The sequence below is a fragment of the Phalacrocorax carbo genome, chromosome 1 (assembly GCF_963921805.1).
Source record: "Phalacrocorax carbo chromosome 1, bPhaCar2.1, whole genome shotgun sequence".
Classification (NCBI taxonomy): domain Eukaryota; kingdom Metazoa; phylum Chordata; class Aves; order Suliformes; family Phalacrocoracidae; genus Phalacrocorax; species Phalacrocorax carbo.
In genome coordinates this window covers 184038912-184051707 of record NC_087513.1, presented here as the reverse complement: position 1 = coordinate 184051707, position 12796 = coordinate 184038912, and the positions used below count along the sequence as shown (strand labels likewise).

The 12796-nt window shown below is 38.4% G+C and overlaps 1 protein-coding gene across 2 annotated transcripts in view; it reads left to right on the top strand.

Annotated features, from left to right (window-relative positions):
• The window catches only part of VWA8 (von Willebrand factor A domain containing 8), a 195603-nt gene that overhangs the window by 122308 nt on the left and 60499 nt on the right, over window positions 1-12796 (top strand). For both annotated transcript variants that reach the window (XM_064440807.1, XM_064440806.1), the window contains exons 27-33: window positions 1400-1508; window positions 2703-2841; window positions 4047-4249; window positions 10954-11070; window positions 11567-11631; window positions 11731-11856; window positions 12485-12594. In XM_064440807.1, coding sequence (XP_064296877.1) covers window positions 1400-1508; window positions 2703-2841; window positions 4047-4249; window positions 10954-11070; window positions 11567-11631; window positions 11731-11856; window positions 12485-12594 — 869 coding nt within the window. The remainder of the gene's footprint in view (window positions 1-1399; window positions 1509-2702; window positions 2842-4046; window positions 4250-10953; window positions 11071-11566; window positions 11632-11730; window positions 11857-12484; window positions 12595-12796) is intronic.

Here is a 12796-nt window from a genome sequence, read left to right as displayed (position 1 = left end):
GGGATGGAGGCTGAGGGAGCATCTGCCTGTGAGTACTGGCTTCTCCAGCTTGCTTGCGTTTTGGTGTCAGTATACCAGTTAGAACTGTTAATGCAACTTCCCAGCATGACTTGCAAAGATTAGAGGATATTAGTGTTCATTCCCTGAATTTTCCTTTAAGTTTTCAGTGGGAAAAAAGTAAAATCAAAATTCCCCAAGGTTCATATATAGTCCGACTGAGGTTTTTCTTTATATTTTGGGATCCCTTCTTATTGTGAAAAGAATTTCAAGAAGAAATTAAGCAAACCTCTAATACCTAGAGGGGCCAGGTTGGTTGTGCAGAGAGGGGAAAAAATTGTAACAGTAGGAACAAGCATCATCAGAGAGGACAGAAGAGACCACGCACGGATTTTAACAAACAGTCTAGGAGAACTTCCTTAAAATAGACTTTGGAGATATTTTTAGAAACCGGGAGAAGGGATGTCTTCTGTTCTCTTGCCAAGTTCTGTAGCTGTACAATAATGTGCAAACGCGTGTAAGGCAGAATGCAGTTTTGATAGGAGGTCTTTTTAGAAGTAACTGAATAATAAAAGAAACCAAAAGTGATTAAGTTCATTAGTTTGAAGGTCTTCATGCCAATTAACGAAGTAAATCTGCTTTCAGTGGTTGCAAATCACTTCAGAGGAAAGAAATAAAAATTGGGTTGTCCCTATTTTGCTGTCAGGCTACTTTGTCATATACCAGCGTTTTCTTTGCCTATATAAACAATTTTGCTGTGGCCCATATATTTCTTCTCTAAATGAAAGGTACAGAAATGAAGAAATTAGACCAAGGTGAGCAACTGAGGTTTTCAAAGATGTCCCTGTCTTTTCTGTAAACTGTACTGGCCAGAGGCAATAGGATACTCTCACATCTGTATTTCTTTGCTTTTGTACATGTCAGTGGCAAAATATATCAAAATAATTCATTGAACTTTCATTGCATGATTAACTTGCCACAGTGTTTACTGTGCTTATTCTGCCAGGTTTTTAGATGAGCGTGCCACTGAGAGGAGTTCCTTTAAGTGGTACTATCACACTCTGCCTGATCTGAATAAAGCAAAGCAAGAGACGGTTTGGATATATTTTATTACATATCTCAAATAATGCAGACCAAAAAGGTTTTCCTTTTGAGGCCATATTATGTGAATTGCTGCTGCTTTTATGATGCTGCTCAGGTTGTGACTGTATTAGTATTCCAGAACGCTAAAATTTTTGTGATTGAAAGCATAAAAGAAATGAAATATTTTAGCGAGGAAGCATTTTATACATGAGAATCTTCAGATATTTCTCACTGGAAAAATGTAGTTTAAATGATTTATTCCATATCAATTGCTGGTTAATGAATGTAAAAATTCATTTGTTCCTATGTTGTTTGACAGACTGCCATTACCAGATCATAAATTTATGGGCTACTGGAAAGTCGATCAGCCGGGGAATGCACAACAGAAACTGCTGTGTCCAACAGAAACTCAAAAAATAGATGTAAAGGTTTGTCTTTTTTTTTTTTTTTTAATTCATATAATACTGTTTTTATGTATTGGGATGTGAAGAATTTAAGACATGACTGTTTTCTTCAGGAAAAAGTATATATGAAGTGTGGTCCTCTTTACCTGTTCTTGGGCTTTTCATACTGACTAGAAATATGAACATTTTTTGTATACCTGGCCCTCAAAATGTGAGATGTGCTTTAAAATCAGTAAATTTGGTCAGATGTTCTTGAAAAGAGGGTTTTATAAGGATATTGAAAATACCATATTTGAAGGAACTTTGTAACTGTTTTGGATGGGACTGGTTTCAGGCCCCAGATCTCAATTCTTGGATAAGATCAGAGACTGAAAAGAAAGCTGTGTTCTGTTTTCTGTTTTGCATGCAGCTGAACTGTTATGGGTCTTCAGCACTGCCAAGTTTGAATCTGAATCTTTGGTACAGTTTTACCTCCAGCCAAAGCTTCCAAGTTCTTTTCTGCTTTGGGTTCTTGGCTTAACTTCAATAATTATTACTCCAGTGAATAAGGAAAAACCTGAACTGCTAATGTAATGTAGGGGTGAGATTTAAACTTTATATAATAAGAAATTGCTGTTGAACTTCTTTTCTGGCTTTTTTCTTGCATGGACTGTTTTATCAGTACATAATGCTTCCTTCATGCCACTGAGCAGTAATAGTTTCAAACCAATAAAAGACTAAAGAAGAAAGGCATGATGGTTTCTGTACTCTAAAGAAAATGGCAGTGTGGTCATTCAGAGAGCTTGCAGAAAAGCAGTCCTCTTCCCTTCTGTTTATTTCATAGAATCATAGAATGTCCTGAGCTGGAAGGGACCCAAGAGGATCATCAAGTCCAACTCCTGTCCCTGCACAGGACAACCCCAAATGCACACCATATCTCTGAGGGCATTGTCCAAGTGCTTCTTGAACATTGCCAGGCTTGGTGCCGTGACTGCCTCCCTGGGGAGCCTGTTCCAGTGCTCCACCACCCTCTGGGTGAAGAACCTTTTCCTAATATCCAACCTAAACCTCCCCTGGCACATCTTCATGCCATTCCCTCGGGTCCTGAGGGAATTATTTAGTAATTGGTCTGTTGCAGTTGCTAATAGTATTAACAGTCTTGAAGACAACTTTTTGATTTCCATAAAGAATGGTGAGTGAATTATTTTAGCAAGCCCTCATTGTTATCATTTGTTTTAGGGCCCTGTGTACTTAAATATCCAAGGATTTCCACTGGAACGACATGAAGCCAGGTCCCTCAGTTTTACAGAAGAACTCGCTTTTTGGACACTGCCTTTGGGTGAAGTTAACTTAGTTTGCGATGTCACAGTAACAAAAGGTGCAGTAAGAAAAGCTAGTAACTTTTGTAATGGTCCCCAATATTCTAGAGATGAGGAGGAACTAGGCGGTTGACTTCCTAAGTCCTCACCAGTAACCAGTGGCAGAATATGAAAGGGCAATATGAGGGATTCTAAGTGTAGTAACACCACTTCAGTGCATTTACAATAGTGTGTATTTCTGGCTGTGTTTGCAATGGAGTATAGGAATAATACTAAGAATTGGAACAGAGGTTATGGAGTATAGGGATGGAGTATAAGAATAATAATTTATCTTTCTGCACTTTTCTTTTTTGACCAGTAGATGAAATACAAAAATAATCAGCCACTGAAATGGGAGCATAATTTCACTGAAACATTGTGGTCTTTGTAAGGATATGCACAGAATCATAGAATGTCAAAGTAAGAGAAGGATGTGTAATTAAAGTAGAACACAGCCACAAAATTGCAAGTCTATCTACTTTTTATGTTCAGCACTGCATTGCTTCAGAAAAAAACTCCTTTGACTTTTCCTCTCTCTCTAGGTCCATTCAGTTTTAATACAAATCTTTTAACTTGCAGAGTGCTGTGCTTTCTTCTCCTGTCCTGATACAGGGTAAAATTCTTTCTCCCTGGTTCAAATGTGCCTTAGTTACCTATACACTTGTGTCCCAAAGTGAATTGTATCATTGGGAATACTCATAAATGTTTTTAGGGTTCATCGTTAAGGGTGTCTAAACTCTATTGTGTATTATGAACAAATCATTAATGATCAGTACTGGAATGCTGCCTTTTCTGCTTGTAGTCATCGTTTCAAATATATTAACAAACTTTTGTGACAGCGAAACAAATTACATGGCTTTGGATTGATTTTTAGAATTGTCTGAAATCAGTCAGGAAGGTGCCAGATGTGAAAAGTTCCATACTAATTTTACATTCATCCCATGTTCGGTTATTAAATATATTAATTGAAAGGGAGGATGAGATAGAGTGCTATCTACACAAATGTGCCTTGGACTACTTGTTTAAAGAGTTAGTAGTGTGGTGGCAATGTTCTGCCTGTTAACATTTAGTTAGTATCAAGAGACTATTTCTTTATCTTCCTCTGCCAATGGTAATTTTGCTGTACATTTTGCTGTAGCATCTGTTGAGTTTGAGACATATATATTTCCAGAAGAGCAATGCATGATGTCAGTAGGCTTTCATTAATTTTATTTTCTTATTTCAGAAGAGGAAGCTGAAAATGTTCTTTACGTTACTACGTGCAATCCTGTTTCCTTGTACTTCATGAACGTTTCTAGTAAGAGTGGATACTTTGTGGATCTTTATGACCTGTTCCCAAGAACAGTTGGAAATGTCTGGCAACCTTTTGTGACTGTGGCACCACTGGGGAATCCACTCAAAGGTCAAGTGGTTCTACATGAAGAGGAGGTAAAAAAATTAAAATACAGCTAAATATTTAGTGACGAGCAAAGTGGTATCATAAGGGCAGGATTGTCTACCTCTGTAGACTGAAATAGCCTGGACAAGCCTACCCCCTTCTGAATGTTCTCTTTTCCACTACGCTTGAAGCTTGGGAGTTGCCGTCAGCTTTAGTTTTTATGTTGAGATTTTCCTCTTCCAGATTTTAGCTGGGCAATATCCTTTTGTGTTCTTGAAGCTGAGTTCTACCTGCTTGTCTTGTTTCTCCTACTGATAGAGGGAGATCGGCCTTCGTGGGAGAAGGGAAAGGGAGATGATGAGTCTCAGTCAAGTGAGCAGGAGTCTCAGTCAAGCAGCGTATGTTTGCAAAGTGCAAAGCAAGCTGTTTTATGCTGTGAAATGAAGTTCTGCTCTGATCTTGTCCCCTTTACTTTTCAAATAGTATATAGAAGAGACATTTTTTGAGTCATGAAATAAAATGTTGCTTGCATTTTCTTCATGCCACTATTTTTGTTTTGTGAATCCTGATATTTCTCATTCTGTAACGTCTGAAGTACTGAGACTAGAAAGACGACTATGTAAGCCTTGACATATAGTGTTTCAACAATGCAAATTTAGAATCACTGACTACTTCAGTTTGGTTTGACCCAAATCCTTTTTTTAAAGTCAAGTGTTGTATACTTTCCACATAGTTTCCACTTTCCATTACTATCAGTGAGATTGGAACATTTCCAATGCAAAACTTCTTTACCCAGGAGTGGGAAGAGACAACAATTGATAAAATGCTGCTGCTATTCTTTTTGTAATATTAATAATAGTTTACCTACCAGTCATAGAGGTTTGACATGGGCTTTTGATCTGGTCATTATTGTTGGTTGGTTTTTCCTTTTCCTTTCGTTGTTCTGAATTTCTTCTGCCCATTTTTCAGTAGGTGAGAGACTCTGATCTAGAAGGACCTTTCCTATATTGACTTGGAGTATTAAGTAGTTTTCAGCATTGCGTAACCAGTGTTTCTGCAATACTGTTGTTCCGGGAATGTTTGTCAAGTGTGTTGACGCCACTTTCTGGTCTCAAACACTACAGTTAAGCTTGATGCCTTATGAGAAACACAATTCTTCCACCTTTAGTAGAACTACCCACTCCTCCTTTAGCTTTGCCTTGGACACTTTCCAGTGCCAACTGGAAAAAATATGATTCTGAAGTTACCTGCTTGTGGCGATTGCCTGGGCGGTTGTCTCGAACAGCTATAGAAGTACCATTTGGGCTATTTGAGATGCGCATAACACATTTGTTTGGTTCTAAACAATCCTTGGCCTATTTTGGCAAAGTCGATGCAGGAAACTGTAAAACAGATGGGAGCCTATCTCATGTCTAAGAATGTTTAGAATGTCTCACACTTTTTAATATAAAGCCCAGCAATATTCTTTGCTTTCTGAGTCTCTGAAATTCCTACCATGAAAATAATCGTCCTGCTAGTTTTGTTTTTAACCAAATCATAGTAGCATTTGGTGTCAGCAATGAAGTTTTTATCAAAGGTTCATCTGTAAAGCTTTAGGTAGTTAACTCTGTGACAGGTTTTGCCTGTCCCAGTGCAATATGTTTTCCAGTAACAGTATGAATTAAACTCTGAAATAAAGTTTGTTCTCTGGAGAAACTGGTAGCTCAGTGTCCCTTTCCAGATGACTTCGGGTGAGCTGCAACCTCATGTTTTTCTCTGGCAAAGCTTAAATACTGCGTGTTTCAGTCTTGCCTTTCTTAGCAAGTGCTACAGGTGAACAAATCCTGTCTGAAAATAAGCCTGTTTTATACTGCTGGGAAATAGTACAGATTTACAATATTCTGAATGCTTTGTATTATCTTAGGACGTTTTACATAGTGTTAACATTAAGATAGACCTTACTCATTGAGTGTGAAAATGTTTCATTAAACTACAAACTTGGTTGCAAAAAGTTATTGTATACTTAGGACATCATTCAAAAGTAATTTTAGACTTCTTGGGAAACTTAAGTAGGCATCTTGCACAGAGGAAGTTATGAAAAAGGGTTCTTTGTGTTTTGCATGTTCATATCCATGGACTACATTAGTAATTTATTTGGGATTGGTTTTCAAATAGGCACCAAAGCACAGGTCAGATGAATGCTGCTGTTGTAGTCTTCACAGCCACTGTTATCCTTCCTTACGCTAGGGCTCATGTGTTAGGATCTCTGTATTTCTGGTTGCCACTGAATCAAAAGAGGGATTCTCAAGTAGTTTAGTTTTTCCACATAGAGCTTAGGTTTTATTCCCAACTCTTCCTTCACTGGAGCCATGGAAGAATCATGTGCTTTCTTTGTCCATCTGTGAAATGAGGTGGATATTGCTGTCTATGAAATTAAATAAATTATTATTGCTGTTAGCAGGTAAGCATGGAGTCTAAGCTAATCCTCCAAGTACCTTCTGTACCTGTTGGGACAGTAAATGTGATCTGCAAAAGCAATTCATCCCAGCTAAAATAGAGCATGGCAAAATGCCCTCTGGAGTTGCCTCTCTCTTGGCTACAGAAGGAGCCTTGATGTATTGTCAAGATGCCAACTTCAGTTATACCAGGGTCACTAGCAGCCATAAGCTCAGAATTTGCAGCATTCACATGTTAAAGCAAGTAGATTAGTGGCATATCTGTATTTTGGGCAAGGGTTCGCTACTTGTGCTAAGAGTGTATCAAACAGATCTTCAGGAAAAACAAGTAATGTGAACGATATATGTGATGCTTTAGAGGTTTGTCTACATATACTTGCAAAAAACCCAAGAAATATTTATGTGTAGAAATAAGAACTTGCATTTATTAAATAAAAAAGTTCACTTGACAGCTGATATTTCATAAATACTATAATCCATTCATAAGACTATACCAAAAGCTAAGGATTTTTCCCAAATTTTTTGTTTAATAAAGGTCTTTGGAGATGACTGTTTCTGACTAAGTTATAAAAAAGAACGATTTTAAATGGATGATAACCTTATTGGAAAGGATGAGATGATGATATTGTGGCTCTTCAAATAAGCTTGTGTGATTTATTTCCTAGATGACATCCATCTGGATTCAACAGAGCCCTACAGTGAAATAAAATGAGAAATCACCATTCCTTCTTGTCCTTTTAAATAAAATTTTACTAAAACTAAGCTTCTCGGTGATTTAACTTAATAGCACGAATCCGAGATTTATCTGCTTTTAAGCCACCTTTACATCTTCTTGGAAGAAAGAGTAGATGATTCTGTTCCTTGCGGTGGCCATTGGTCTCAGTGAGCACAGCCTGTTTAGACCCTATCTTTTTGTTCCGACTAAGCTGATAGACTTTGAAAAGACTCTTCAGAAATCTCAAGTCATTTCCTCCTAAGATGGGAATTGCATTCATCTTTTCAAAGTAGCAACGCCTCTGCCCTGTCCTCCCCACAAGTACTTCAGGGCGTACCCATTTCCTATAAAGCTTCATGCCCACCTATTTCACTGTTCTTTTTCTTTCTGCACCTACTGCTTTTACCACTCGGGAGGAGAGCAAATACAGACTGAGAAGAATTTTGATAACTTTATGCAGTATTTTATATGGGATTATGGGAGGGAAATGCACACGGAGAATTGATTTGCATATAAACTAACTGCACACTTCCTTTTTTTCTTACAAGCGCATTGCTCTGTTGAAAGGCTACAGCTGGGTGGACAGAGTAACCTACTGTCTACATGAGGGAGCACAACAAGCTTTCCCCAGGCAGTGTCCTGCCAGCATCCTTTAACTCTGCTTTTGTCTTTCTCAGTCAGGAAGTGGGGTGGGGAGGGAGGGAAGTGTTTTTCCCTGTCCCACGTGCTGCTGGAGCAATTTGTCAAAGCTCTCAGATAGCAAGGGAGTGAAGGAGTCTGTGGTACAGAAGCTGACACAGAGATCCACCTTGCTCACTACCACGTGGAAGATGGCCAACATCCTTTAAAAGAAGACTTTTTTTAACAGTTCATGATCTAGCCTGAAATGCAAGTGGGGACCTGGGTATGGAAGTACCTGCAACATACCAGTAGTAACATCTGAAACCCCTAGTCCCCATGATATTCTGATGTATGTTTTCAGGAGGAAGGGTGTATTTTCTTCAAAAACTAATTGATGTTATTAAATACTCTCCTTTTTTTGGATATTATATAGGACTTTTCTACAGGCACACCTTAAGAAAAGGAAAGGTGTGCTTACATAGAAAGGTGTGCACTTTCTACAGAAAAGGTGAAGACACTCCTGTTCTATAAGCACAAAGCTTCTATCTATACTTGCTGTTCTCAGTTCACTGAAATCTCTAGTAGTGTCAAGTCTCCCAAGGCATCTGGAAGACACCACTTGCATTAATTAGAACACCAGTAATCTGCTTGCATACATTTCCCTGCCTCTGAAGACATGGAGATTTGAGCTCCGAACCATAAAGTCTTGCACAGACTTTTTCCACTTGAACCTAATGAGCAATATAATATGTCTGTATTGTGCCTAAATATTTACAGCGTCAGGATTGTTACGTGTGCATCATTCAAGGGGTCCTTGAGAGGCACTAATAGAAAAGGTGCTTGTGGGAAGGGAGGCAAGGAGGTACGGAGGGGTTATCCTGCCAAGCTAAGAATTGGCCTCATGTGAAGGTGACAGCTAAGAGTCGTCTGTGCTTGCAAGCTTGCCTGCTTGGGGTGGGAGCATTGAGGGCAAAAGAGAGTGAAACTGAGAGTGAGTATGAGGAGAAGAATACAAGAGGGTTAAACTGAATTATTTGTACTGTCCTGCTCTGAACTTGGAGTGTATTCCTTCCCCTAGCTCTCCTCTCTGCCTGCAAGACCATAAGGAACAACTTCCCATACCAGCAAAGTGAAATCACAGCCCTGTTTGGTTTAAGGACTTTTAAGAGGAAAATGCTGGCTAAAATAAAAACAGCAGTAAGGAAAGGGAAACTTTGCAGTAACTAAAAATAAAGGCACGCCACTTCACAAGATTGGTTATTCCATCTGTCCAGAGTTTGGAATTCCAGACATCGGGGTCGGGAGGTCACCCAAAGGTTACTTTTCTCCCAGTCAAGAACAAACACAGCGGAATTGCACACCAACGTCTTTTCCCAGCCCACTTGAAGAGTTGCCAAAGCTGCTCTTGGATGTGTTTGCAAGTGACGCAAAAATCTATTCTTAAACACAGACAGAATATACATCAGTCACTTAGCACAGAAGGAAACCATTAACATCAAAAGGGGTGGGGTAGAAAGGCTTTTTATATTACCAACTGTTCTCATAAATTTAATGCTAAGTAGAAGAATGTAATTGATTTCTATGTGCTTTTTATCTCACATGGAAGGCTAATGCATTGCTTCGGTATGGCAATGCTGTTGCAAAATCCAAAGCAAATGCCCTATTTGTTTTCCTGAACCATATTTCCATAATTTTGGTTAGTAATACATAAGCAAACTTCTTTTTTTAGAAGTATTGAACTCTAGCTGAAATTCCCAAATGCTCCAAATAACGTGGTAATATTTTAAATGCTTTACCATATTTAGCTTCAAATGAATGTCATTATTAAATAAAGTAAATTCTCCCAAATAATCCTAGTGAAAGTATGAAGCATATCCAAAAAGAACAAAACTGCTGTGACTCAGATTGTTTGTATTTCTTTTATTTAGGAGAATTTGTGGGAATTTATGTTTTACTCCTTTAACGTCTATCATGCGTTATTGCAGTTGATGTACGTAGACAGTTTACTTTTAGTAAGTCTTTGCAGAACCTAATGTCCTTGCAGAATCTAACGTTTCCTTGAATGGCAAACAAAAAAATTCAACCCAAGGCTTAATTAATTTGTTCTTTTGTACCTTTTAAATTTCATTGGACGTGGTTAAGGTTGGCCCTGAATGATTGTTCTCTTGAATTCTTAGTTAAACACATCAGGAGCAGCTGTAGTAACTTGTGAAAAGAAATGTTTAAAATGTCCCCATCATTAGACAACATATGTGGGCCCTGGCACATTGAGTAACAAACTGAAAAATCTGAAGAAGTTCAAAATTTAGCATATCATATTTTCACCTGGGATACATGGAGGACGCTTGCACCACTCTGTTCAGTATCCTGTCTGCTTCTGATCTCCATCCTCTTGAGAAATCCTACTGTCCTCCAAGAGTTGTCCTACTTCTGATGCTGTAAGCTCTCTGAGTGTGCAGGTCACAGAAGGGTTTTCATGCGCTGGGATGTTTAATAGGCTCCACTGTATCAGAACTATAAGGAAATGCTAAGCCAGTTCTTCTCTCAGCAGTTTTTTGCTTTCAGTGGAACTTAAGTAATGGGTACTTTAGAGGAATGCTAAGAAAACATAAAAGCAGCAATGAAATATTTTAGTGACTTGACAGAACAAAACTGGTACGTCTTTCACCTGTAGCTGACTACAGCTTGGACATGTAGGCCATACCGGTCTAGTTTCTAGAGCTCATGCAGAATGTGTGATGTATAGATAAAATATTATGGAAAAAAAATGGAATATCATTCCAGCCCTTTTTGCGTATGCTTAACCTCTGCAATTAAATCATTTGAAATGAACCAAGAAGATTCAGCCTGTGTTTTCCAACAAAGTCTAGATCATCTTTGCAAAATGTCCTAAGATGTTAGAGTTGCAAAGGTGCTTCAGACAGATTTGTTACAGTCTCTTAAATCGGGTTGAGAAGTACATGGATCTGCTTTTCATTTACAGAGCAATGTTGTGTTGTTGCTGGATACAAACAATGGCGCCATTCGCCGACTTTTGCTCTTACCAGATGCTCAAGAGTCTCCTAAGAGAACATCCTGGTGGAGCAGCAAAGACGAGATGGTGAGGAATAGCATCTGCTTCTATTATACTAAGTTGTGTTGTTTTGTTTTGGTTTTTTAAGTCAAAGCTCAGTATTGGAAAAACTGCCCCAGGATCATTTATCTTTCTGTTTTTACAGCCCAAGTACTTAATTTTTTACTCATGTGTGTTTAAATGCCTTACACATAAAATCGCATTGTTATGGCATAATGATATGAAAAATATAAATAAGTTGTATTTTCTGAGGATATGTATCTTTAAAATATCCCTCTTTGGAGCTAGAATTGGGAATAATGGAACATTTTGTTACAAGGGATTACATCCAAAATAATGAACTCAATTATGATGCAATTATATGACTTGGGACAAGGCAGGACAGATAGTGTTTTGGGAGGTAATTAATGCCATGGTTCATTCTAAATAAAGGAAAAATGTAGTACACTTTCAGGGGAGTCAGGGAAACTCTCTGGGACAAATCTAACAAACACTAATTGCTGTATGACGTATTTCTGTACAGAGCAGCTACAAAATGTGCCGAGAGTTTTCACATAAAAACTGGCTGGTGTTCTACAAAGAAGCAGGGTGAGAGTAAATTATATCCTTGTATTATATTGATTTATAACAGATCTACTCATGTACATCCCTCTCTGATTATTATTTTCTTGGCTTCCAAATTTACAGAAACCGCCTTATTGTACTGGATGTATTAGAGGGTCAAACTCATACCATCTCGCTTCCAATCAACCTGAAATCTGTTTTCCTGGCAGCTGAAGACCGGTGGCTCTTGGTGGAAAATGAAACAAATCAGTTAGTTAAGCCTACTTTTATTGATGGCATTATTTCTTGTTTGTGTTTTGTTTATGTTCAGGAGTTTCACTCAGTTGGTTTTTCAGTTTGTGAGACTGGCTAGACTTAAACACTTACTGTTTAAGCTGCAGATTTGCCCTGGTGAAAGTGCAGGTAGGCTTTTAGAGTGGCAAATGAACAGGATATGCCTGCCTAAATTCATGCCTCTGAAGATCTGGACTGTCTTTGTATGCATGTTAATACTGCTTTTTCTGAGGTGGTATTGATCTTTAGATATGAGAATGTTGGTGGACCTGGCTTTAGAAATAGGGCCATATCATCCAGAGTTAGTGCCTGCTTGGTTTTGCTTTCACGGTCACATGAAAGACGTATTACTCTGCTGTCTTATTTTTATAAATGCATAGCAAATAAAAGTGGGTAAATAGTTACCAGAAGACAAATCTGCCACTTGCTGGCTTACCCTTTCCTATCTCACAGATGTTTGGTAAATCATATTTCGTTTTAGCAAAAGGTGTTGATAACCTTGTTTAAATAAACGTAGAATGTTTTTGTTATTTCAGAAGATAGAAGTCCTTGTTTAGAGTTACAAGCTTAATCAGGAATTATTACAAACGTGTATCCTTTACAGGAAATTTCTTTTAACCAAGCGTGCTCATATGGAAGCTGAAGACAGTGAGGTTTGCCAGCTGTATGCATTGAGTGAAGAGCCAGCTGACATGGGATTTGGCTTAACAACAGGTATTGAATGCAAGCTTGGCTTGTTCTATCCCCCCCCCCCCCCCCCATTCATTTCTGTGTTTGCAGCTGCACAAACAAGGCTCTTATACTTTAAAGGTCTGGGTAACTTTCTCTCTGATTCTCTTTTTGCCCTCCCCTTATCATGTTTGGTTAATAATAACTTCTCACAAAGCATGGCAAATTCCGTGCTCAAACTTCAGGT